Source organism: Hyperoodon ampullatus, assembly GCF_949752795.1.
Source record: "Hyperoodon ampullatus genome assembly, chromosome: 11".
NCBI lineage: Eukaryota > Metazoa > Chordata > Mammalia > Artiodactyla > Ziphiidae > Hyperoodon > Hyperoodon ampullatus.
In genome coordinates this window covers 9171166-9198027 of record NC_136924.1, presented here as the reverse complement: position 1 = coordinate 9198027, position 26862 = coordinate 9171166, and the positions used below count along the sequence as shown (strand labels likewise).

Below are 26862 nucleotides of genomic sequence, written 5' to 3'. Positions count from 1 at the left end.
AAAATTTTATCTGTAGATGTAAATAAGAGTTCAGGTAGATAATAAAGAGGAGTAGAAGAAAGGTAAGAAAATAGAAAAAAGAGGAGTGGAATGTTACAGGAAACTCAGAAGAGGGAGGGGATAAAGAATCATATACAAACACGGCTTTTTGTTAATGTTTCAGTTATATTTAGAAAAAACATGGCCCCATAAGTCCAATCAAGGATGAGAAACATAAATGTCTGAAATAGAAATGGGGGAGAAATTTTATATACAATGGAATACTACTCAGCCATAAAAAAGAATGAAATAATGCCATTTGAAGCAATATGGATGGACCTCGAGATTATCCTACTAAGTGAAGTAAGTCAGAAAGAGAAAGACAAATATCATGCAATATCACTCATATGTGGAATCTAAAATATGACACAAATGAACTTATCTACAAAACAGAAACAGACTCCCAGACATAGAGAAGAGACTTGTGGCTGCCAAAGGGGAGATGGGGTTGGGGGAGGGAGGAACTGGGAGTTTGAGACTAGCAGATGCAAACTATTATATTTAGAATGGATAAACAACAAGGTCCTACTGTATAGCACAAGAAACTATACTCAATATCCTGTGATAAACTATAATGGAAAAGAATATAAAAAAGAAAGGCTATATGTGTAGAAGTGAATCACTTTGCTGTACAGCAGAAATTAACACATTGTAAATCAACTATACTTCAATAAAAAAAATTAAAAAAAAAAAAAAAAAGAAATGAGAGAGGCCAGCTGTGGAAATAACCAAAGGGGATTATGAAGAATGTGGTGACTGGGGGTGAGGGAAGGTCATATCCTTCTCATGGGAGCAGCTACTGGTCCACCCTAGTTGCTATGCCCAGGTAAGAACATGGGCCAGTGTGGTTAGATTAGCTGAGTTCAAAACAAAACAAAACACAACAGGAATCTAGTTTCTCTGGAAGAAAAGGAACTGAAAGTAATTTTAGTGTGTGGTCCCACAGTTCAAACAATTATAGCTATAAATCGATGCAAAGGATACCCTCACAAAGAAATGTGAGTAAAAATAAACACGTTTGGAATCAGATAACATAATTAAGTGGAATTCCCCAAAGTTCTTGATGTTCCTCAACCCTAAAGTACTCAGGCTGATTTTCTTTATAGCCAAGAGCCACGTAAGTTCCTGCCCACATCTCACACCCCCTCATCCTTTTCTGGTTGTGAATCTAAAACACACACACAACACATACATACATTTTCAAAAAATAGTGCTCAAACATGATTGCATGTGGATTGTGATGAATAACAATACCCCAAGGATGGAAAAACTGTAAATTCAGCTTAGTTGAGCCCAAATATCTGATCCCAGTCCAGGTGACAACTAGCCCACATCAACAGCTAGTAAACAAGTGGATTATACTAACCATCTTTGTCTTCTAAGCATGAAGAATTATACAGATGATAAACAAAATTAGTAATCACTTCAGAAATACATTTTTTCTGGTTTATCTCACATTTTCGAAATAGAAGTATAACACAAAGCAACAACAATGTAAGCAGAGAGAAATGAATGCACCAAAAACTCAACTTTGTAACTTGTTAGAAGAAAAGCAACATCTAAATAATTTGGAAAGAAGATCTACAGTAGAAAAGAGTTTGAAGATAGATATGAGTGTCTTCTCATATCTAAAATTGGGGCTAAAATCGATCCTGGCATAACTGAAGCTCTCAGGAAAGTGAGCATCTATTTTGCTGAAATCAGACATGAAGAATTAGATATTTGATTTCTACGGCTGTGTGCATAAATGTCCATAACATCAAAAGGATTAAGCCTATTTATGAACTGAAGTAGAATTAGGGTTTGTTGACTTAATTGGGTATGTGTGAATAACCAACAGTTTTTGTTCCAATGATATCTCTGGGCCCTTTTAATAATACCAGATAAAATATAGAGGGAAACTAATGGCAATTTCTCTCTTGATGGAAACCTATTTATTCTGGGTTTGTCAACTTACTCTATTTTTGACTGTAAAATACATAGAGGTATTTGAAACTGAAATGACTAGTGAGAATGGGAAATATATTTACAATATTAAAATGCATTTTACTCATAAAGTCAATCTGGTGATTCTGGGATCCATATTAATGCCTGAAAGTCAAGAGACACATGGTATGTAATTTTCCCACATCACAGAAGCCTGTGGAAAGTTTTGGAAAAGGCCATATGTTTTTTCCTCCATTTACAAGCAGAAATGTGGTTTAACTGCTTCCCAGACAAATTATTATTTACTCTACCATTTTTTTTTCCCCCAGTGAGATGGCAATCTCAGCAATTTCCCCCACCAAAATCCCCTATATGGTCAAATCTGAATCTGTCCTGTTTAACTGAATTTCACAGTCTCTTGCTCTAATTAGGGTTGAGGAGTATCTTCCCCATCAGAAAATAACTATAACTCAGAATATTTTCTCTCTCTTCTATCAGAAGGTAATTCTTCCATCAGAAGTTAATTCTTACCCTTTCCCCCCAGATTCTAGTCTTAGTGGTTATTTCTACTGCATAGCCATCTCTCCCTACCCTATCCCACAACCATATTTACCATAAAAAGGGTAGTCCAAGTTGAAAGGAATATATTGTAGAATCTATGTACTAACTCATAACAGAGCTGCACTCTCTTACAGTAAGCTCATTTCTTTGAATCTCATATTTCTCATTTGCTCTTTGACATATAATCATTGCCAAAGAGCCCCAAATGTATAACATCAGCTTTGATTTTATAATAATACTCTGAAATAATTTATGTTCTATGTGCCCAGGAAAGGTATAATGCATATATGTAATTTTCTATTGGACAGTCCAATCCTTGGAGCACATTCCCCTTGAATTCATATGTAATGAATGTGCACTGGAAAACATTTATAAAATATTATACATACTAGAAATATAAAGGGTGAATACAACAATCAGTGTAAAAGTCAAAGAATGAATCAAAACTAGAAGCAATCGACCAGTGGTTTCAGAACTTCACTGAGAATTATCACAAGATGACAAAGGGCTTAAGGCCAGAATTTCTCCTGGCACTTACTGATCATATATAGATGGTACAGACCTATGGCAAATATTATCTACTGCCTGGCCTGGCCTGTTCAGCTCTATCCACAGGCCTTTGGCTTCAAATTCTGCCCTTTTTGCCACAGGACCAACGTACAGCCAAATAAAGATGACAGTAGTAAATTACTACCTATGCATGCTCTATTTCTAATTTTTTTTTTCCCTCCTTGTATCTTCATAGTCTACTTTTTCTTTTTCAGTCCCTGGGGAGGAAATAATCCTTTAAGATCTTCTATATTTCCTTTGCTTTCCCCTCTACTTGGACGCATTTTAAATCTCATGTTTAAACACACACACATACACATACCCTTTAACACCTTTTTTTTTTTTTTTTTTTGGCGGTACGCGGGCCTCTCACTGTTGTGGCCTCTCCCTATTGTGGCCTCTCCAGTTGCGGAGCACAGGCTCCGGACGCGCAGGCTCAGCGGCCATGGCTCATGGGCCCAGCCGCTCCGCGGCATGTGGGATCTTCCCGGACCGGGGCACGAACCTGTGTCCCCTGCATCGGCAGGTGTACTCTCAACCACTGCACCACCAGGGAAGCCCTAACAGCTATTTTTAATATTTAATAAACACATACTTAATATTTCTTTGGTATTGCCCTCTTTCATTTACTTCCACACTTATTTACAGATTCACTTTACACACTCTGCTCCCAATTCTCAGGTCCTTAACACTTTAACAACTTCCGCCCATATCACTTGCATGAAACTGAACTCACGAAGGTAGCCCGTCATCTTATCCTTTGAGGTCAAAGGACTTTCTCAGTCCTTGTTTTTCTTTACTGTTTAGCAGCAGTGGAGATTGCTCACCAATGTTGATTTCTACGTCCTACTGTTGTCTTATGCCCTCCTTACCCTGTATTCCCAATGCAGGGATGCTCAGGGCTGTGAAACGGGCTCTCTTCTCTCCTTCTGTACTTCCCCTCCCTCGGTGATCTTATCCTCTCCTTTGGTACTATGCTGTTTCTGCAAATGACTCCTGCACCTCTATGCCTAACGGTGGCCTTTCCCCCAACTGCCCACTTGATAGGAATGTCCTGTAGAAAATTAGAATATCTTCCCTCTCACTTAGAATCTGCTGGGTTCAAACTTAACACTTTCTTCTTGAAATAAACACATTTTTCTGTCCTTTTTCTGTTTAGGGGATTTCTTTTTTTCCAAGTTACCTAAATTTAAAATTTTGGATCACTCATTGGGCCAATTAATTTTCCTACTCATATCCTATCAAATAATATGCTTACTCTCCCTGCATGTTCTTTTCCATTCTACTGTGTTTCTGTATTTTAGGATCTATATTATGCCTTGTGCCTGTACTATTTTATTTTCTTTTTAAAGAGAGAAGGCAAGTTTTTTTTTTTTAATTTTATTTGTTTATATTTGGCTGCATTGGGTTGTTGTTGTTGCGTGTGGGCTTTCTCTAGTTGCAGCGAGTGGACTTCTCACTGTGGTGGCTTCACTTGTTACGGAGCACAGGCTCTCGGTGTGTAGGCTTCAGTAGTTGTGGCTTGTGGGCTCTAGAGCGCAGGCTCAGTAGCTGTGGCGCACGGGCTTAGTTGCTCCGTGGCATGTGGGATCTTCCCGGACGAAGGCTCGAACCTGTGTCCCCTGCATTGGCAGGCAGATTCTTAACCACTGCGCCACCAGGGAAGTCCTGCCTATACTATTTCAATGACCTTTTATTTGGTTTTCTCAAAGCTGCATCTGTCATTTCTACTTTCCCAAATGAAACACACATTCTTCATCACATCAGATAAATTACCACTTTCATTACGTCATCTTGCTGAACACAATCCTGGAATACAAACTCCTCATTCTCAGTATGGTATTCAATGTCCTTCATCTGGTTTTATATTATTTTTCAGTTCTATCTTCCCCCACTCTTCCCCTCTGCCCCCCACCATGGGCAATATTAACCACATCTGCTTACTGTTCCTTGGGTATAGTTCATGCTTTCTGAGCTCGTGTCTTTGTTCATGCATATGCCTCTACCTGCCAGAATTCTCTCTTTTCTCCTCTTCCTGTTAAAAACTTCACCTATAAACCTCCAATCATTTCAAGATTCTCCAAGTTTGTCAACTGTGACTCAATGCCTTCTAGGATCAGCCCAGCTGAAAGTTTTTTTTTTTTTTTTTTTTTTTTTTTTTGCGATACACGGGCCTCTCACTGTTGTGGCCTCTCCCATTGTTGAGCACAGGCTCCGGACGTGCAGGCTCAGCGGCCATGGCTCACGGGCCCAGCTGCTCCGCAGCATGTGGGATCTTCCCAGACCGGGGCACGAACCCGTGTCCCCTGCATCGGCAGACGGACTCTCAACCACTGCACCACCAGGGAAGCCCTGAAACTTTTTTTTTTCTCCTGTGCACTTTTCCAGCACGTAGCTTCTATCACTCACAGAGAACTTATTATACAGCATCTTTTACTGCCTTGAAGTATGAGGATTTGGATCCCTGGTTCTTTCCCCCACTTTCCCCCCGCATTAGATAGTACATTTCTCAAGGTCAGGGTTAATTTTTCACAAGTTGGAAATCCTACTGCACTTGGCGTAGAATTTTACACAATGTTAGAACTTAATAATAATAATAAAAAAGTTGAATGAATTCAGACCAAAAACAATTACATGCAGAAAAATACAAAATATAAAGAAATATAATTCCTCATTATGAGGAATTACCCTCTTCTAACTCTGGAATTTACTAAAAGCCAAGTAGAACTGGGTGACTTTGTACTATGCAAATACCCCATCCTTCACATTTTACAGAAAATTTAAAAACCTATAAATTAATGCAGAATTTGGCTCACTTCCCACAGGAGGAACAAAACCATTTCATTTTAATGTTCTCTCTAGTCCTCAAGAGTCAACAGTTTTTGATGTGAGTAAACGGGAGAGAAGACAGAGAAAAGTGTTGTCTTTTTAAAGTAACCTCCACAGAAAGATCAATTTTATTTATAAAAATGGAAAACTGAAAGTGGAAAACCTAAAATGGCAATTTTGGTAAAGAGTTTTCCCACTACAAAAATGTTTGTCTAAATGTGCACTTAAATAAATATACTTCTCTAAATGTGCACTTCAGTAAATGACGATGTATTCAATATCCCTGATGAAGAAACAATATCAGAGTCTAACATTTCAAGTTATATGTGCCTGCTAACTGACAAAGGATTAATCTCCAAAATATACAAGCATCTCATGCAGCTTAATATCAAAAAAACAAACCCAATCTAAAAATGGGCAGAAGATCTAAATAGACATTTCTCCAAAGAAGATACACAGATTGCCAACAAACAAATGAAAGGATGCTCAACATCACTAATCATCAGAGAAATGTAAATCAAAACCTCAATGAGGTACCACTTCACACCAGTCAGAATTGCCATCATCAAAAAATCTACAAACAATAAATGATGGAGAGGGTGTGGAGGAAAGGGAACCCTCTTGCACTGTCGGTGGGAATGTAAATTGATACAGCCACTATGGAGAACAGTATGGAGGTTCCTTAAAAAACTACAAATAGAACTACCATATGACCCAGCAATCTCACTATTGGGCATATACCCTGAGAAAACCATAATTCAAAAAGAGTCATGTACCACAATGTTCATTGCAGCACTATTTATAATAGCCAGGACATGGAAGCAACCTATGTGTCCACCGACAGATGAATGGATAAAGAAGACGTGGCACATATATACATTGGAATATTACGCAGCCATAAAAAGAAATGAAATTGAGTTATTTGTAGTGAGGTGGATGGACCTAGAGTCTGTCATACAGAATGAAGTAAGTCAGAAAGAGAAAAACAAATACCATATGCTAACACATATTTATGGAATCTGAAAAAAAAATGGTTCTGATGAACCTAGGGGCAGGACAGGAATAAAGACGCAGATGTAGAGAATGGACTTGAGGATATGGGGATGGGGAAGGGTAAGCTGCGACAAAGTGAGAGATTAGCACTGACATATGTACACTACCAAATGTAAAATAGATAGCTAGTGGGAAGCAGCTACCAGCTACATAGCACAGAGAGATCAGCTCGGTGCTTTGTGACCCTCTAGAGGGGTGGGATAGAGAGGGTGGGAGGGACAAGCACGAGGGAGGAGATATGGGGATATATGTATACGTATAGCTCATTCACTTTGTTATACAGCAGAAACTAACACACCCTTGTGGAGCAATTATACTCCAACAAAGATGTTAAAAAAATAAAGTTATATGTGCCTGCTAATTTAGATTTCTTTATTTTAGCATTTGGTCACTGGAATTCTTTGAATATGAATAACCCTAAAGTCAATTAATAATTTTCAAGTAAGTTGTATGGAAAAATAAGACTTTCGTAGAAGAAAAAAATATAGAGCAATTCATCAAGGGACATACTGAAGAAATGGAATAGGTATTTTACTAAGAGAGGAATTCATCTCACAGATAATCAGCAATCTTCTTAATACAGTAAGTAGGCAGTACACAGGGTTGCAATAAAAAATTTTACTTCACATAGTCATGACCTGACATGAGCACTGCTGAAAACTCCACAGAGGACCCCGACATACAGCTACAGACTGTGGTAGCTGAAACTAAACAACAGAAGAAAATGCTTTATGAAAAATAAGAATAAGATTAGATTACCATGTAGACAAGAAAAATAGAAAAGATAGTGAAACTACTTAAACAGGGAATAAGAGTTGAGGTCTGTTTACCATGTTCTCATATAAACAGGTAACTGAAATTTATTAAGTACAGAAATAACAAAGAATGTTTTTATGACAAAGGGAATAAACAGCTATGAGCAAGATAAATGTCAGATGGATGTTTTAATTTAGATCACATGCTAACTGCTAATAATTCATGACATGGGGCTATTGTTTAAATAGGTCTCTTCATTTAAGAATAGAAACCTGTGCTATTGTTAAGGTTTACATTTTTATCAGTCTTGTCTTGGTGGCATCCTACTTACCAAATTATGTACAGAAAACCAAACACAATTCATAAAACAGATTAGGGAAATATCACATCTGTTGATCATCAACTGTAACATCATTTACTTATTGTTAAATATAGACTTCATATCTTATCCAAGTCTATAAAATACTTAATTTATTGTTACCAGAGAAGAGAAATCTCATTTGAATAAATGCATTTTTCAAAAGCAATCTGTGGCATGTTTATGAAGAAACTTTTTGGGGTTTCAGAAAAAGTGGCTTCGAGTTGGAGATTAAATATTGATTTTATGATTCGGCCAGCCTTTAAAATAAATAATCTTATAAGTCAGGTTTAAATCTTGTGGTGCCTCATTTTCTTTTTCATTTTGGAGGTCAGGTCAGAGAGTTCAGATAGCCCTTTTCTCCCTAATCCACTACAATGTGCTGAAGACGGCCATCTGATCAACCACTTAACCAGAAATAAAAGTGACACTCAAGGGACTGCTACTCGATGAATAAAGGTTGAACTTACCATCATTTAGTATATATAGTAAGAGCATTATATCATTCTATTCATCATTCTATTATTGATTCTATCAATCAATTCTATTAATCAAAGAAGGGAAGGAAAGGAAGGAAAGGAAAGGAATGGGAAGGAGGATAAGGAAGGAAGGAAGTCAGTCAGACAAAAAATCCTGATTCCTGTCTTCAGTGAACTTATAAGTTTAAGGTCTCAAGTCCAACCCTTTTCTTAGAAATGCTACACAAGATGCCCAACTCAGGCATTTACAAAGCTGTGCCTCCTGCATACCTCCCCCTGCACCTCCTAATTTCCTTTTCCTGCTCCATTTTTCTCCAAAGCACTTACTGCTGTCAGACATACTATATATTTTATTTATCTGCTTCTGCTCTGTCTCCTCACCACTAGACTATATGCTCGTAAGGGGCAGAGACTCTTGTCAATTTTGTTCACTGCCGTGTATCCAGTGCCTGGAATAGTGTCTGGCACTTAATAGATGCTCAGTAAATATTTAATGAATAAATGAGAGGACCATTATTATTTTGTTTTTCTAGACTTCTGGCTTGCATTTTCTCTCTAAGATACAACTGCATTTTTTCCGTCAAGCTTTCTCTTATACACACAGCAGCCTGGGTTACAATGTGATTCCACTTATTAGCTGTGATACTGGGTGAGTTATTCATTTCTCTGAACTTCAGCAGAATGAGGATCACAGAAGTATCTGTGGGTTGTTGTGAGAAATAAATGAGAGAATTCACTTGAGGTACTTAGCATGATGCTTGACACGTAACAAGTGTTTAATAAATTTTAGTGCTTATTATTCTTCTTCCAACTATGAAATTATTTTCTTCTGTTGCAAACAGCTTACCGATTCTTAAAGTACCTCATAATTAATGAAACTGGGACATTTAGATTCAGGGGCTAAGGTTACATGTGGTTGAGTCTCTTGATCAAAAAGCTACTTCCTGTGTGGGTTGCTTTCAGGAAGCATTAATCCTCCCCTTGTTCCACACTGTATTTCAATTAGTTGATTATGTTCAGTCTTGTCTGCTACATTGTGTGGTCTTTTAGGGTATGAAATCTCTGTATCCTATCACAACGCAGGTACTCTATAGACCTTTGTCCAATAGATGAGTTACTGTAAAGAAATGGGACTGATTCCATTATTTGTAGTCCCATCACACGTGCACTTTCATTACTGTTTGAAAATTACATTTCTCAATAGACGGCGTAGATCCAGAGAGCAGGGTAGAGGTTTTAGTGTTGCAGAGTGATGCAGAGCAGTGTGGATGAGAATAAAAGTAATGCCCTGGAATTCAGTGATGTACTGTGAATAAAAAAATGCTGAGAAGACCGATACAAAACCAGTTCTTATTCTCTCGTAAATGGTTACTCTATTTCAATAGCAACGATCTAATTTATGGAAGTGTGACTACCCAGGGAAAACTTCTAATAAAAAATACTTGATAAAGTTGGAAAGCACAGTTACTAGAAATGAGGACTGTGGAATAGGGAAGAGGCATGCAGCTTGAGGTCTGACAACACGTAAGAATCACTGAGTTGTTAGTCCGAAAGTATGTAACACCACAGCAAAAATACTTTCAAAGAACTCATTTTAAAAGTCATCCAAATGCAAAATATCTAATAAGGCTAAAACCTGTGTTCAAATGATAAAAATGTATGGTGCTTCACACAGGGTAGTAAACAGCAATTTGTACCTCTGGAAAAAAGAAGCTTGAGACAGGCATATTTTATGGTTGAATCAGCCACTTAACACGTATTCAAAATAAGAGATCAGAGAGAAAAACACCAGTATCACAAGGTTTCTATGTCTAAAACTCTCACATGCTGTGAGTCCATCCCTTTGAATAATGCTTCTCATTAGGAAGGTACTTACATTAGGCCTCAGCTTGGCTGCCAGATCATAATACTTCTCGGCTGCTTCATTGAGGCTAGCCTGCCTGTTAAAGAAAACAAAAACAAAAACTATATCATCTAGTTAAAAATGTCAGATAGGTGAACAGAATCATTATGTAGCAAAATAATATTAACTTTTAAAAAATTACAATCATGTCAATCAAATAATATGGTGATTAAGCAGAAAAATATCAGTAAAAATTGAATGCACACAATGTACTTGTCATGATCTTTAAGGCATTGTAAATAATATCTCAACCTAATCCTACTCAGTAGGCATTATTTTAAATTTACACGTTAGGAATTCGAAATGTTATTTTCCTTTTCCAAGCTAATACAGATAGTATGTCACAGGGTTGGGATTCTCCTGTTTCAATATGATGTCCTAGAAAAATCTTAACTCTTAAAAATAAACTGTCAAGATTACTATTTAGTTGCTTTTGTTTTATGAAAATAGTAAACATTTTCAGGTTTTAGAAAAAAAAAAAAAATCTATCTAGAAAGCTACTTTCTTTACAGTCCAGGAGGGGAACTTTCCATTGTGTGTAGTTTACCTGGGAAAAAAAAAAAAAAAGGCCAGCCTCTCCCTCCCTTTGCTCTCTCGCCACCAGGGTGGGCACATGATGTAGCCTCAGCTAATGGGATGTTCTTGCTTAGGACTTTCATTCCTGAGCAAATGACAGAAAGATGAGAGGATGGCTAGAATTTGCTCACAGAGACAGTGGTGGAGGCAACAGGGCTATATCCTGGTCAGAGTCTTCCTGTAAAGAACTGCTACTGGGTGTCCTGCTTCTTTGCAGGAAGAGTCTGGGGCTACTTGATTTCATGCCAGTTCAAGCTATGTCTTCCAGTCTATAGTGAATTCTGTAGTTCCCACAGCCTTCAAATAGCTACAGTCAGTTTTTCTTAATTACTACCAAATACCATGAGTGGCACAGGTGACTTACACAAATAAGATGCAGACTAAACTTTATAGATAAGTTTGTGCGCTGTCTATTCTTGCAATTCACAGCAAACTCCCTGGTTCAGCCAATTGGTTAACAGAAGAAATCAAATCTCTTGAGTCCCGAAGAAGCCCAGCCAATTAACCATCAAAACATTATGCTTGGGGCTTCCCTGGTGGTGCAGTGGTTGAGAATCTGCCTGCTAATGCAGGGGACACGGGTTCGAGCCCTGGTCTGGGAAGATCCCACATGCCACGGAGCAACTGGGCCCGTGAGCCACAACTGCTCAGCCTGCACGTCTGGAGCCTGTGCTCCACAGTAAGAGAGGCCGTGATAGTGAGAGGCCCGTGCACTGCGATGAAGAGTGGCCCCCACTTGCCACAACTAGAGAAAGCCCTCGCACAGAAACGAAGACCCAACACAGCAAAAATAAAAATAAATTAATTAATAAACTCCTACCCCCAACATCTTCTTTAAAAAAAACAACAACAAAAACATTATGCTTTTTGATCATGCCATGCTGCTTTCTGAAAACCTTCCAAGATGGTAGATAATAAAAGCTAGAAGCTCTTGCAGGTTACACTGTAGTCTGGTGACCATATTTGTGTAGAAAAGAAATGCTATAGAAAAAGAACAAATTCAACTTCAGATGATGTGTATAGCACAACTATAGTGTGAACAATAGTAGTTAAAGTCGTGTGGTCCTGCAGTTAAAATGGAGTCTTGAAACTGTGATGTGAAGAACGTTTTGAGACAAGAAGATTGCAAAGAGGTCAGGAATAAAGAGGAGAAACAAAAATTAACTTTCTCAATTAGAAAACCACTTCTCTCTTTAAAAGAGAAGGCAAACTAGCCATACCTATAAAATTGAATTTGCACTTTGGTCAAGCCACATAAAGACATATGGCATGCAACCATATAAACTATAGGAATAAGTGAAGATAACATTTCTCTGGAGAGCAGGACATATTTTTCTAATTTTTAAAGGAAAAATAATTAGAAACACTGCTATTTTTAATGGGGTTATAGAGAAAGTAAAAGTCCTTGACTTAAGACTCTACTGGACTTACGACATGTTACAAAGTGCTGTTGCAATTTATATTCTCATAAATGTTGAAGTTCAATTTCAATATGTCAAGAAAAGTACTTCAGTCTGGTATGAAACAGTAAAAATTCTCTCGCTAGGGTATTTAATGAAGGTTCCCTAAACCAAACTATAGAATCACTTTGGTTCAGATTCATTTGGAAATTTGAACCAGAATTCATTAGGTCATGCCCTGGAAAGGTTTTCTCCAGAGGAAAATAAAAGGCATGGAGTAGGAAATTAGAGTAACTTAATTCTACAAAGAAGTAAGTTACTTTGAAGCAAGATCAACCAATAGATGTCTAACATAGAAAGTATGGTGACCATTAATATTCATCTTTATGGACACTCAGATTCATGAGATAGGTAAGGATCAAAAGAGAAACTCAGGAATTCACTAGGTAAAATGCCTTTAAAATAATAATCAATGAAATTGAAAAAAGGTTTTTTCCCCCTAAAAAGGTTATTAGTTTTTCAAGCCTTCACTGTCTTCAGTCTTTTTAATTCCCAAAGGAAATATCTAGTTTAGAAGACTTAGTTTCTTAAGCTAAAAGTAGAATTGATGATATTCTAATGAAATAAGAAAATACAAATAGAATTTATTATATTTGTCATATAACTGTGAAAATTACTTTTGATTCTAGGACTTTTCTTCTAATATTAAATGGATTTTACTGACTACTAGGCACTTATGGCAACACATGGAAAACTGTAGGGAAAAGAGTATGTCAGTTCTATCCACTGAATCTTCCTGAATATCCTTGTTTTACTCTCTACAGAGAAAACTCATAAGGAACTCTCCAATGTCTACTTTATGGTGTAAGCTGTATTGCATACTCCCCCCTCTGCAAGAAGCATCCTGGGAGTACTTAATAAATCTTAATGCAAAAATGATTGAATCATTAGTCAACATTTGAAAACTGAGGAAATTAGCAATATCCTGCCAGTTGCTTAGGGGATTCTAGTAAACACCCTAGAACCTCAACCACTGGATTGTTAGAGATTGATTATAGGACTCAGGTTCCAAAGACTATTGGGATCAAACTATTTATAGAAGCTGATAAAATATACTTTTCCTGAATACCCATATTTCTTTTCTTTCTTCACTATTTCTTTTCTGAGATAGTAAATTCTCTATGTATCACTTACAAAATTCCATGGATTGATTACTCTGTTTTCCAGTTTCAACAATATTATGAATCTATTGCTATTATTGCTATTATTAACCACATTTCAAAGATGGTTAAAATGAGGCTTAGAGAAGCTGACAGTCCCCCAAGGCAACGCAGCTGGTAAGTGGTTGAGCTCAGAATCAAGGGCTCTAAAATAAAATATCTGAATCACAGGATCATGCTGCTATCTTTGTGAGCGCCGGATGTATCAGAATGACATGTGGTACATTGCTCTGTGGCAGATGACCACAACAATTCTTACATAAAATACTAAGAAAGCAATAAAGCATGCTTCTTGATTATTATGCTTAAAAGCGATGATTTAAAGTAAGGAATGAGATTTGAAAAGGGAAGAATATGAAAAAAAGAAAAGGGGAGAATATGGAGAATATTTGCAATGACAGGTTTTACATCCTTCCAATTCTAACTCCCAAACTGATAGAAGTGAACTTCACCAGACACAGCTGAGCAGAGGATAGTTTTAAGAACAAACAGCGAGGGGCTTCCCTGTTGGGGCAGTGGTTGAGAGTCCGCCTGCCGATGCAGAGGATGCGGGTTCGTGCCCCGGTCTGGGAAGATCCCACATGCCTCAGAGCGGCTGGGCCCATGAGCCATGGCCACTGAGCCTGCTCGTCCGGAGCCTGTGCTCGGCAATGGAAGAGGCCACAACAGTGAGAGGCCCGCGTACCGCAAAAAACAAACAAACAGTGAAATGCACTATAGTATTTTGCCGCATGTACTTCACCCTCTCCCATAAAGAGGGGAAGAGTAGGAATTCAGGCGAAAGGCAAGGAAATAGGGAATGAGAAAAAGCAAGAAGAGTATCTGGATACTTACTTTCTTACCCCCCAAATCTCCTATTTTGGGGGTGGTGGTCACAATTAGACAGAGAAGGGGACCATAAGTTTCCCGCGTGTCCAAGTAGAAGACTCAGAAGGTGAGTAAAGGGGAAAGTAGTTGGCTCTGCCAAGAGATCTCCCAGGCTGTATGTAGACAACCTTGTGTTCTGGCCACAATATACTTTACAAAAACCAGGAATGAGATGGTAAGAAAAGTTACTCTTACCAGGAAACTACACTGGGTCCAGAAGGGTGACTACCCTCATCTAACATGTCACCCTGAGTCAACATTATGTCCCTTATCTAAAGAATAAAGATTAAATCACCATGCCAACAATAGACATCAACTGGAGACTGATACAGTGGCTCCTTTCTTATTAACTCCTGTCCATCACATATGTAAGGCCCTCTCCCTCTGCATATTATCTGTGGCCTCTCAGGGCCACAAAAGGTAAGGAGGTAGAAAAAGCCAGATGGTATTTGTAAACTAGATTATGAAGTAAACCTTGACTTCTGAAGAAATCACTGGGTTGCGCTGATTATATTTTTAAAGTCTTTAGATTCAGTTTTTCTGCCATCAGTGAAAAAGTAGGTTCAGAGTGAAAACAAATAGTAACAAAAGTCACAAACAAATGTCATCATTTAATTACTACAGAATTCCATTTTTGCACATGGGACTATGAAACTTACATCTGTTAAAAAATATAGAAATATATTTCATACAGCTAATTCTTCTCTTTGGTATTATTTTATGACATAGAAGTGTCTTTTGGAACACAGGTTTAGGGCCCAATATTCTTACAAGAAAAGATACATAAGAGAAATTTGGGAATCAGTTACGTTATGAAACAACTTAATATACCCCGTAAACTGTTTGAGGAGATTCTGATTAAAAGACTCATTTGCAATTACCTACATTTTTATGTATTCTGTGAGAATTATAAAATTAAAGGTTGGTATATTTTAAATTACTTCCTTGAAAAAATATAGAAAATAAAAACTCAAGTAGTATTTAGAAGACTCTCTTTAACTACAATTATTCATGGTTGTGAACTGTCAGTTTTGAATTAAAATTATTTAATATGGATGATAACCACGGTTTGACTCATACGAAAGACAATATTTTATTTAAGTCTTGGTGATCATTTTCAAGGATAACTTATGAGGATTTTTTTTTTTAAACTAGAGAGCCATTTGTTCCTGTATCATGAAAGTAAGGTGAAACAGTAGCTGATGTTTCCTGTGCTCTTGCCAACTTGATAAACTTACACTTAGCTTTAAGTTACTCAGAGGTAAATTTTAATTCTAGTTGATAAACTGTACAGTAGTAATAGAAGTAGAACTGAAATAAACATGGACATAAAAATGTATGGGGCTTCCCTGGTGGCGCAGTGGTTGAGAGTCCGCCTGCTGATGCAGGGGACGCGGGTTCGTGCCCCGGTCTGGGAAGATCCCACATGCCGCGGAGCGGCTGGGCCCGTGAGCCATGGCTGCTGAGCCTGTGCGTCCGGAGCCTGTGCTCCACAACGGGAGAGGCCACAACAGTGAGAGGCCTGCGTACCGCAAAAAAAAAAAAAAAAAAAAAAAAAAAGTATGGAAAGTCTTAAAATAGCAAAACCAGAGTCACATATATGTAAAAATAATGGAGTAGGGAAAAAACCTTGTAATGAAACTCCTAAAATAAATTATTTATGATCATCAAGGCTTCTTAAATGAAAACTTCTCAACCAAGACATCAAAAATGGCTTCAAGACCTGTAGGCAGCTGTCTCAATACTAAATATAAAGGATAGAGAGGCATAGTGGAAATGTAGCAATAACAGAGGAAAAGACTATGCTGACAGTGTAAGTTTTACAGAATGATTCCTTGAAGTTAGATATTTCTTGATGTCCCATAAGAATTTGAGCCCATTATTTCATGGCCTCAAATCTTTGAGGGCTGCTAAGAACAGGTTAAGCCTGTATCTGGAAAGGTTACATAATGAAATGTACTGGAAAAATTAAAAGGAAGGAAATGTGTATCAGTAATGTCCACTATAATATTCCTATATAGTAAATTACTACTTATGTTCAAGTTGTAATACTTGGGTGGGGAGCAGGGTTGAGAGGGATGACAAGAGGAAAGGCAAACTAGAACTTGCTTGCAGGAGTGGTCCAGGAACCAACATCATAAGCAACACCTGAGGCTTGTTAGAAGAGTAAAACCTCAGGAACCACCCACACATACTAAATCAGAACATGTGATGTAACAAGATCCCTGGGTGATTCACATGAACATTAATGTTGGAAAGGCACAGAGTAGGAAGGTACCTACCTTTAACCTCATCTGCCACACCCCTTTGCTTTAAAGACCTTACATCCCACTATAGCCTACTTGAAATAGGTCTCTCTTATGCAAAACTTGGCAGTAATGTACAATTTATAAGTAGAAAACCCAATTACTTTTTGAGCGGTCTTCGGTAATTTGGGAAGTGTTAAAGAAGAAAGCATATTACTTATGGGGTCTTGGAGATATATATATCTCTCTCCAATATCCAACGTATGTGTGCGTGTGTGTGGGGGGGTGTACATTCACAATCTGCTTTGAGAAAATAACCTGATTTTGTTCCTTTATTCCTTAAGAACGTCTATTTTATGTCATTTCCAGTGAAATTATTTGAGAATGAAAATTGAAAGATAATTTTTTCTCATATATTCACTCTGCTCTCTAGAAATTAGGGAAGCATTGGGAACCAGTTGGTACAGTACAGTTTTGCTTTTCTTACTACCTTAGGAAGCAGTGACAACTTGGGCCCTTAGGCCTGGATAAAAGGAAACTGCACTCTTATCTCAGCAGTGTGTCCTTCGTCAGACAATATACCGTGATGGTATGTCTATAAACTTAATGTTCCTTTGAGAGTACAAATTTGGAGTTCTCTCTCCTATGACTATATACCTACTTTCTAAAATTTACCACAAAGGGATAATCTAATAATACTGGAAGGATCTTACTATTTAGGATTTACACATTTGAAAACCTGTTACTCTCTATAAATCCTTTTTCCATCAATAAATTCAGGAATCACAGCTTCTAGGTAATCACCCAGTTATAAAGCTATGAGGGAGCCAATGTGACACAGTGAAAACAGTATTATACTTGGCAAGAATATGCTAAGTTTAAATCCCAGCTTTACCAAGTATGGGAAATACCAACTCTCTTTGAGCCTCAGCATCTTCATCTGTAAAATGGGAATATTAGTGTCTATTTCATATATGTGAAATTATAATTAAGAGGGTGACATATACAGTGCAAAATATGGTGCTAGGTAGACAGGAGATATTTGAATAAATGCTACTTTTTCTCCTTCATTACCCTGTAAATGGATTTAAAAAAAGAAAATAAAAGAAAAAAACAACTTTCCACCAGAGCCCATGAATGCTGTGAATGAGTTAAATTTGTTTTCAGTGCCTCAAGATTTCCTCTCAGGTGTCAAATACCTTTGTGCGCTTTCTAGCTTCCAGGTCTGGGAGAACACTGAATAAATCCATTCATACAAAGTGCTTCTAACAGAATAATTGATTCAATACTTTCCTCTCACAACTCTATAGACATAACTCTACTGAGTTTTAGTATTTAAATTCCTTTGATATTTTCCTTTGATGATAACCAATCTGTTTTTTTTTAATGCTCTCATCTGGAAATATCCAGTACTTTTTCCATTTTATTTGAAGTACTAAAAATGTCAACACATGTAGTCAACCGTTCATTATGTGAGGCCTTCAATATCTGTGATCACCCTCCCTGGAAATATATTTAGTAATTAGCCACAGTGTGCATCCTGTCTTCCCAAACAAGGCAGAAGCCGAAAATTCCCTCATTTTCCAACTTTCTTCCAGCCAAGGTATCAGCACGTGACTCAGATTCCATCAATCAGATGCAACCTCAAGAGAATCAAAATCAGAAGTAAGTATAATGGGTAGGCAGCTGCACTCAGAAGACTCATCTTCTAATGAATGTGGTGCTTGTTCTTCTTGGTTCCTTGTGGGTGATGGTGTCAGAGCTCTGGATTCTAAAAGCTGCTGAGCCCCAAGGAAAGCTAGGTGGTGGGAATTATTTCTGGCTATGTAGACCACTCTCAAGCCTATGGGAGAGTCTGTGGGCTACAGAATTCTCTACAATAAATCCTGTTTCTGCTTAAACTGGCAAGAGTGGATTCTCTAGTTTGCAACTAAAAATGGTGACCCATGCAAGAAGACAAGTTTAGGAGTAGATCTATTTTCATTAAGTTTGGTTTTAATAATGATGATTAAAGACCTCCATCCTATCTTGGAAATTTTTTCTATTTGTTGATAATTGCTCATCTGCGCTATGTTCTCCTTCAGAAATTTTCTATTTATATTAACATTTATACAACAAATAAAATTACATACGTATATATGCCATATCTAACTACATACACATACATACAGCATAATTATATATACATAGTTATATATACAGAGACAAAAGTATCACATATTACATAAACAATACCTATATACTATACACATATATATAACTATATATACATAGTTGTATACTATATATAATTATACAAACATATATATATAAATAGAATTACTAGTGTATATATACTATTCTCAATCTATTCATCAATCTTTTATCCTTTCAGTCATCATTTTCATGTCTTTAGTATTTTTCATTAAGTTCTGGGAAAATATCTACAATTTCTATTTAAATTTCAATCTATCAATTTTACATTGCCTCCACTGTAGTTATAAACTCAGAGATCCTATTAATTGCTTAATCTTTTCTGATGTTATATGGCTCCTCTTTCCAACTATGTATTTTATTTTCACAGATATATTCTGATCAGTTAGGATAGGTTAGATTACACTGCGATAATAGACACATCCTAAATCTCAGTGAATTAAGACAAAATTTATTTTGCATTCATTCATCCTATCCAATGCAGGTGAGAAGGGAAGTTTGTCTCCCTTTGCTTATTTCTGGATCTATTTCCACAATTTTCAAGTCAGAAAAAGGGAAAAGCACTGACTCTTACAATTTGGGCTCAGAAATAACATACATCACGTTCACACACATTCAACGACCCAATAAGACCCAGGAAGGTCTTCAACTTGGAAGAAGGCAGGAAAGTGCAATCCTATTATGTTTCTTGAAGTGGGAAGGCCAAATATATTTGCTGAATAGCATTAATACTTCTATCCCACACAGTGTTCTTGTGAATCACCTTGACAACAGGAATTAGAAATGTTCTAATTCTATAGAAAAAGATCTTTCTCCATTACTGAGAATTAAAATGGATCTATTAGACATTTCTTCAATTTCAAGCCTCTTGAAGGTCCTAATAAGTTAAAGATTTGCCCCTTGATGGGCTCTTCCAAACTAGTCTCTTCTGGCGGAATGATTTTTCTTTTCCTTTTTCTTTTTGGCTTTTGTGATAAGCAGTTTTTTCCTTATTAATAGATTCTTTGTGTCAATTTATTGGGAATTACCCAAGGAAAGGGAAGTTAAATAAGTATGCTTCAAATTATATCTTGAACTATAACATTTCCTAAATTGCTGATTTGGTATATTAGGTCAACCATTGAACCAGCTAACCAAGACACAGCCAGGGAGACATCTGCCCTTTCCCTCCCATCGAACTGATCACCAAACCTTGCCAATTTTGTCTCCTAAATATCTTAGGAAAGACCAGAGTTCTTGAAGGAAAAAAATTAATGTCAAACTCAATTTACAACAATTTGGCAGCCCCAAGGGAAATGTTAGATGTAACGCTGAATAAGCAAAATCTTGACAGCTAACCATTTTGATAAGGCTGCATTCAAGGGAAAACTAATAACCTTTTTTATTCTTTTTAGCAAACAAAGTCCTACACGCTCTTGATTAATAAGGAAAGAGGCTGGTGTTCAGCTTGCACAATAGGCATTCAAGAAATTGTTGAATTTGACAGAGCTAAAAAAATAAGTAAAAACATTCATACGGACTGCCACCAAGTTGAATAAGGATATGACCAGGTTGCTGTGGTCATACTCGCAATCAAGATAGGAAGGTGCTGACTGAATGCAACTTTATGAGGAATGCAGACCGTAGAAAGCTAGAGGGAATGTTCTGAAAAATAAATCCTAAAGATTTCCACATCGCCAATGTATAACAAAAACTTTCCACTGGTTTCTAGCACTATGGTAACTAAGGAAAAGTTACAAGCTATATATTTAACAAGGATGTTTTTCGTAATGTTCTTATAACGAGTTTCCGAGTTTCCGTTGGTAGACCTTGAATTTCAGATACTGATTTAATATATAGCAAAATGCCTTGTTGATGAAAGTATCTATTATGATTAAGATAAATTAGTTTCTAGTAACTTGTGCATTCACATTCTAAATGGTTTATTGTAACTAAAAGCACAGTGTTTTTTTCATGAAGAACAAAAAAGTCCTCTTCCCATCACAGCACCTAACCTTGTCATGCAAATTAAAGTATCTTTTAAAAATTATCCTTCTATTGAAGGTTCCTGCGAACTGGCTACAGTTTATTTTTAAAATATACCAATAGTCTATTGAATCCTGATTTCTCTTTGTAGGTACCTGCTTTAGGAACGCCAACCATTGATATGGAATGAGGATATTCAACTGAAACCTCACAGTACACTCTTTCCTCTCAAACACACTTCGAATTTCTTATTTAAAACTTATTAAAAGCCAAGGAGGAAACCATTAAGATACAGTTACAGTAATAATCTCAAATTATAAATCCAAGGTAATTTACAAAACTTGCTTTAAATATTGGTTCCTGGGGGACAGGGGTAGGTGAGGGTATGTGATTATAAAAGGAGAATATGAAGGATGCTTGTGGTGATGGAAATAGTCTGTATTTTGACTGAGTGATGGATATACAAATCTATACATGTAATAAAAGTACACAAAACTAAAAACACACAGACACACACAGGGGTACAACGAAAACTGGGGAAACCCAATAAAACCAGTGGACTGCATCAATGTCAAAATACTGGTTTTGATACTGTATGGTAGTTCTACAAGACATCACCACTGGGGAAACTGGATAAATGGTACAGGGATCTCTCTGTATTATTTCTTAACTGCATGCAAATCTACAATGATCTCAAAAAAATTTTTTTTAAATGTTCCTCTACTTTTCTCAAAAAGTCCATGTTTTAAAACCATCCAAATGTGGACCAATTCTCTGATATTCTTCTTCCCATGTAAGACTAATCTACATAATTAGAAACTTGCCCCTAGAAGCCAAGTTCAGAGACCATAGTGTGAATGCCACCCAAGGAAGCATTTACGTGGAGATATAATAGAGTGAAATTCAGGTAACAGCATGTGCGAGGGGTATACGTATGGCTAACAGAACAAACAATGCTTTTTAAGCAACTGTATAAATCATTCAAGTTTCTTAAAAACATCCTCCTTTAATGCACTGACTTTCATTTTATATCCACACAAAAAACTGTTCATCTGCCTTTTGTTTTGCTATTATTGTAATTAGCCTTCAAAATAGTCTTTCCAAAAACAGATGCACTAATGGTCTAAAAACATATATTGTTTTAACACATAGCAACAGTGTTAATTATAGGGCCATTTTGAGAATTTGATAGGCCTTAAGTATATTTGTATTTGATAATCCTCTCTACTACCAAGCATAATAAAACATATCCACATGACCCATTTAATATAATTAATACAAAAACACAAATATTGAGATGCAGTTGACTAACTGACATAATGTTTTGCCTTGGAAACATTTAATTAGACAGTTACTAATTTCAATTTTGCAATTTTCCTTTTGTATTTTATGGCCAATAATTTTTGAAGGAAAGAGAAAAGGGGCCTGAATAATTTTCAGAGAGTCCTAAAAGTTCATATACCCTATATACTATGCACATAAACTATAATGAATTAAATAGTCCTGACTGATTTTAACATGGTTAAGCAGCATAATTCACTTTTAGAATATGGAATAAGGTGACATATAAGGGGAATTAGTATAATTGATTTAATTATATTATATTAATTTAATAAGAATAAAGCTACAGTGTTGGTCTTCTCAGGCACAGTAGCAAAAACTAACCTGAGCATGTGGGCAGCATTGAAGACCACATCAAACTCCGTGCTATCCAGTTCAGCCGCTTTTTTTGCCATCTCAGCTGCTTCTATGAGGCGAGCTTCTTCCAGAAGAAATTGACCTGCAAAGCATGAAGTCAAGTGAGCTGAAAATTGGAAAATAATAATCCTGTGAAACAACTAAAGCTGCTATAGAGAAAAACGTAAGAACAGTGGTAAGGGTGATATGAAGGTAAGATTTATGTGTACCGTGCATCTACGTGCTCATTATTTAGTCATATTTTATATACCTTTCCCTTAATTGCAGGGCATCGCAATGTACCTAATCTGGTACATTAACAAATTTTTTTTTCTTAAAAATCCTCCAAAGATTATTGAAGCAAGAAATAAAATGAATAAATTTAAAGATATACTACAGATATGTAAAAATGTTTTTAAAAAGTAAAGCAAAATAAAAAAGACTAGGGGGGGGATTTTAGTTTTCTGATGGTCAAAGAGTTTGGGGATTAAGGCCCCATATTAGTTCTTTTGAATCTACAGCTCGGGTGCAATATACTTCAGTAAGTCACCCATCAACTGGTTTAAACATTACTTGTTTCAGCTATATAAGTCACTATAATCATTATGTTGCATCACTAGTATAAAATTTAGTTATTAGCTATAAACCTCTGAGATCCTAAGATGAGAGTTGCTTTGTAGGAAAAAAAGATATGTGACAAATATAACTTGAATTGATTTTAATTACTGGTCCTTTAAAACAGTTTTTGTCTCTGATGCACATTCACAAACAGGGCTACCCATATCAAGATATATTTATTTCTTATATTTAAGTAACACTAAAATTATTGGAAGAACATAGAAAGGTTGGTTTAGCATTAACTTATAGATTGACTAATAAACATGGAAGAATATTAACAAATACAGATTTCTGAGATTACTTTCAGGTCAGCTTTGCAAGGTTAGAATTATTGCAGATACAGCCACACAATTCTTCAAAACTGTATCTCGAGAACTGTTATATGATGCTATCCTACAATCATATTGTAAAGGCAAAGAAAACAACATAAAAGTTGGGCCCAATTTTAAGGCTGTAAACATGCAAACAGAGAGAGCAGGCTGCTTTTTCATAGCTAAGGATTTATTAGCAGCAAAAGTAATGATGTTAAAGCCTTGTCTGATACAGATAATCAAATGAAAACCAAATCAAGGGAGGACAGAGATATGCAGAAACCACCCATGCAACTGACAGGCTTATAGAATTGTTTTCTGTTTATTATTTCTCTTTGCTTTCAGATTCCTGTTTGCTTAAAGTTCAAGACTTTAACGACATGAAAAATAGTTACAAAAATGATTGCAAGTCCTAGGCATACATGGAAACTGAAAAACTTTAAAAATGGGGGGTCCCTCAGGGCTTCCCTGGTGGCGCAGTGGTTGAGAGTCCGCCTGCCGATGCAGGGGACACGGGTTCGTGCCCCGGTCCGGGAAGATCTCACATGCCGCGGAGCGGCTGGGCCCGTGAGCCATGGCCGCTGAGCCTGTGCGTCTGGAGCCTGTGCTCCGCAACGGGAGAGGCCGCAACAGTGAGAGGCCCGCGTACCACAAAAAAAAAAAAAAAAAAAAGGTGGGTCCCTCGCTTACTGTTTATCTACTAAATATTACAAATTGTCTTCTGACCTAAAAGGACCAGTTCTTAAAATACAGGGGAAGTTTTCTGTTTTAAGGATTTATAATAAACCACAGCCACTGCCTGTACTTAACCGTTTCTAAACTTCAATTGGTAAAGAGTGGTGCGTAAAGATAGGCCTAGGATTTTAATCCCAGTTTCAGACTGGGAGTTGGAGATCCTTCAGTTCTTTCTACAAAAAGTTTTACATCACTTTCTTAGTTTGTCACCTAACATTTGGTGCCTTTCTCATTTCCCAAAACAAATATAATTGTTGGGTCAGAAAATTATTAAGAAAACAGAGTTGTAAATGGTTATGTTGATAAACAGAAAGACACATTACTTATGAAATTCATGTAGACCCTAACCCTACAGACATGTTGATATGAGATATAATTTAAAGTATATGAGGTTTTTAAAAAAGTAAAACAGGGCCTCCCTGGTGGCGCAGTGGTTGAGAGTCCGCCTGCCGATGCAGGGGATACGGGTTCGTGCCCCGGTCTGGGAGGATCCCATATGCCGCGGAGCGGCTGGGCCCGTGAGCCATGGCTGCTGAGCCTGCGCATCCGGAGCCTGTGCTCCGCAACGGGAGAGGCCACAACAGTGAGAGGCCCGCGTACCACAAAAAAAAAAAAAAAAAAAAGTAAAACAAAAATTAGACAATCTGTGGCGTACTGAATAATTAACATCCCCTCACATATCTTAGTACAGGATACCAGGTTAAACCCATATTTCAGTTAGCTATACTTATCACAGATTAAAAAAAAATTAAAACATAATATTAGGACTTCCCTGGTGGCGCAGTGGTTAAGAATCCACCTGCCAATGCAGGGCACATGGGTTCCATCCCTGGTCCGGGAAGATCCCACATGCCGTGGAGCAACTAAGCCCGTGTGCCACAACTACTGAGCCTGAGTGCCACAACTACTGCAGCCACGTGCCTAGAGCTCATGTTCTGCAACAAGAGAAGACACCGCAATGAGAAGCCCGTGTACTGCAACAAAGAGTAGCCCCCACTCGCCGCAACTAGTGAAAGCCTGTGCACAGCAACGAAGACCCAACGCAGCCAAAAATAAATAAATTGATTTAAAAAAACCATAATATTAAGGCCTATTTACCTAACTAAATGTATTAATAAATATACTACTTATGTGATATTTAAACAAAGGATAATGTAGGAATTTATCAATTGTTCTTTTTCCTTTCTAGACAGCTATTAATCCTGAAATGTATTCTGTATTAATAGTAGGAAAATACAACAATTAATGGAATAATGAAGGTTATTTTCTTAAAATTTATTACTCCAGATGGTAGAGGGAAAAGGAGATAATATTAGCTCTGGTAAAAAAGAAAGAAGGAAGGGAATGAAATCTATACTGTCCATACAGAAACAGAGACGGACAGTGACAAGAAGTCTGCGTGATGAAGACAATGATACTCAATGGCCTAAGAGGACAGTTGATATGCAATGGCCAGGGCAAAGCCTTGCAAGGTCTATTAATGCCGAACACATCTCTGTGTTCGTCAACAACAAAGAGTAACATTAACTAATTGTGTAAAATCAAATATACAATTTTTAAAATATTTAAAAACATTTCCTTATGGTTTAGGTAAGCTTTGCCACAGAACATAGACTTTGTAAGCAGCTTCCAAGATCACAAAACTACACAAAACACATAATTTCTAGTATTGCAAATGGTGACAGAAAGAATTCCTATATGATCATTTTCTAACAGGGGGATTCAATCATCATATTAACATTCAGAAAAACAATAATACAGCATATTAGTAAGGTATTTGCATAATTCCCTGCACTCTGTTCTCAACAGGCCATAGATCTCAACAGTCCAGGGTTAGTGTTTTGCTATGATAAAGCCATAAAACATTATGGAATGTGAATCATTTGGTATCTCTTTTTAAAGTGAATTTGAAAATCTGAACCAAAGTTGAAAGTATGTTATTATTATGCTGTTTATATAGTAATCGTTTGTTTGAAAGAGGGCCCAAAATTTATGGAAAATAGAGCAATAAGCATTTCAAATATATAGAACCAACGTAAATAAGGAAACAAAGACATACTAAGTTTCTTCTAAATAATTATCCGAAGAGCCTAAATCGATACGTTGTTGGGGGAATAAGAAACAAACAAACAAACAAAAAGATGACCTTAATTGCTCCTCTTCCACCAGCTTCTTCTACTATTGCTCCCACCAGACCCTGGCTCCAGACTCTGAACTACTTCCGCTTCCCTTAGTGTAACCTACTGCTTCACATCCTTATTTGTCCTGAACCCTCAGACTCTAAGGTTTCTCTGCCTTGTCCCACCCCAAGCTCCAGGCCCGTCTTGCCTACCTCTTGGACATCTTTCATTTTTATGCCCTAAGTCATTTCCTTCTTGGTGAATCCTTCTTTGACCACTTTCCAATAGTGGTAGAACTGCTTATGATTTAAGTTCACTGTACTATGATTTACCATCTAAACTAGAGTACTTAAAAGAGTGAAAGAGAATGGTATTGTCAACTGTGCTATAATGAGGGGGAATAAACCAGAATTGTCCCAATACCGCTGCCCCACCTACAGCATATGTGACCGGCTGTTGATCTCAATCCTCTTGTCTTGAT

The 26862-nt window shown here is 37.0% G+C and overlaps 1 protein-coding gene across 1 annotated transcript in view; it reads right to left on the bottom strand.

Moving 5' to 3' along the window:
- Window positions 1–26862, bottom strand: part of TMTC2 (transmembrane O-mannosyltransferase targeting cadherins 2) — a gene marked incomplete at both ends in the record, with an annotated part of 412037 nt that overhangs the window by 39919 nt on the left and 345256 nt on the right. Inside the window, 2 exons of the mRNA XM_079715466.1 lie at window positions 10427–10490; window positions 22586–22700. Of these exons, the coding sequence (XP_079571592.1) occupies window positions 10427–10490; window positions 22586–22700 (179 nt within the window). The remainder of the gene's footprint in view (window positions 1–10426; window positions 10491–22585; window positions 22701–26862) is intronic.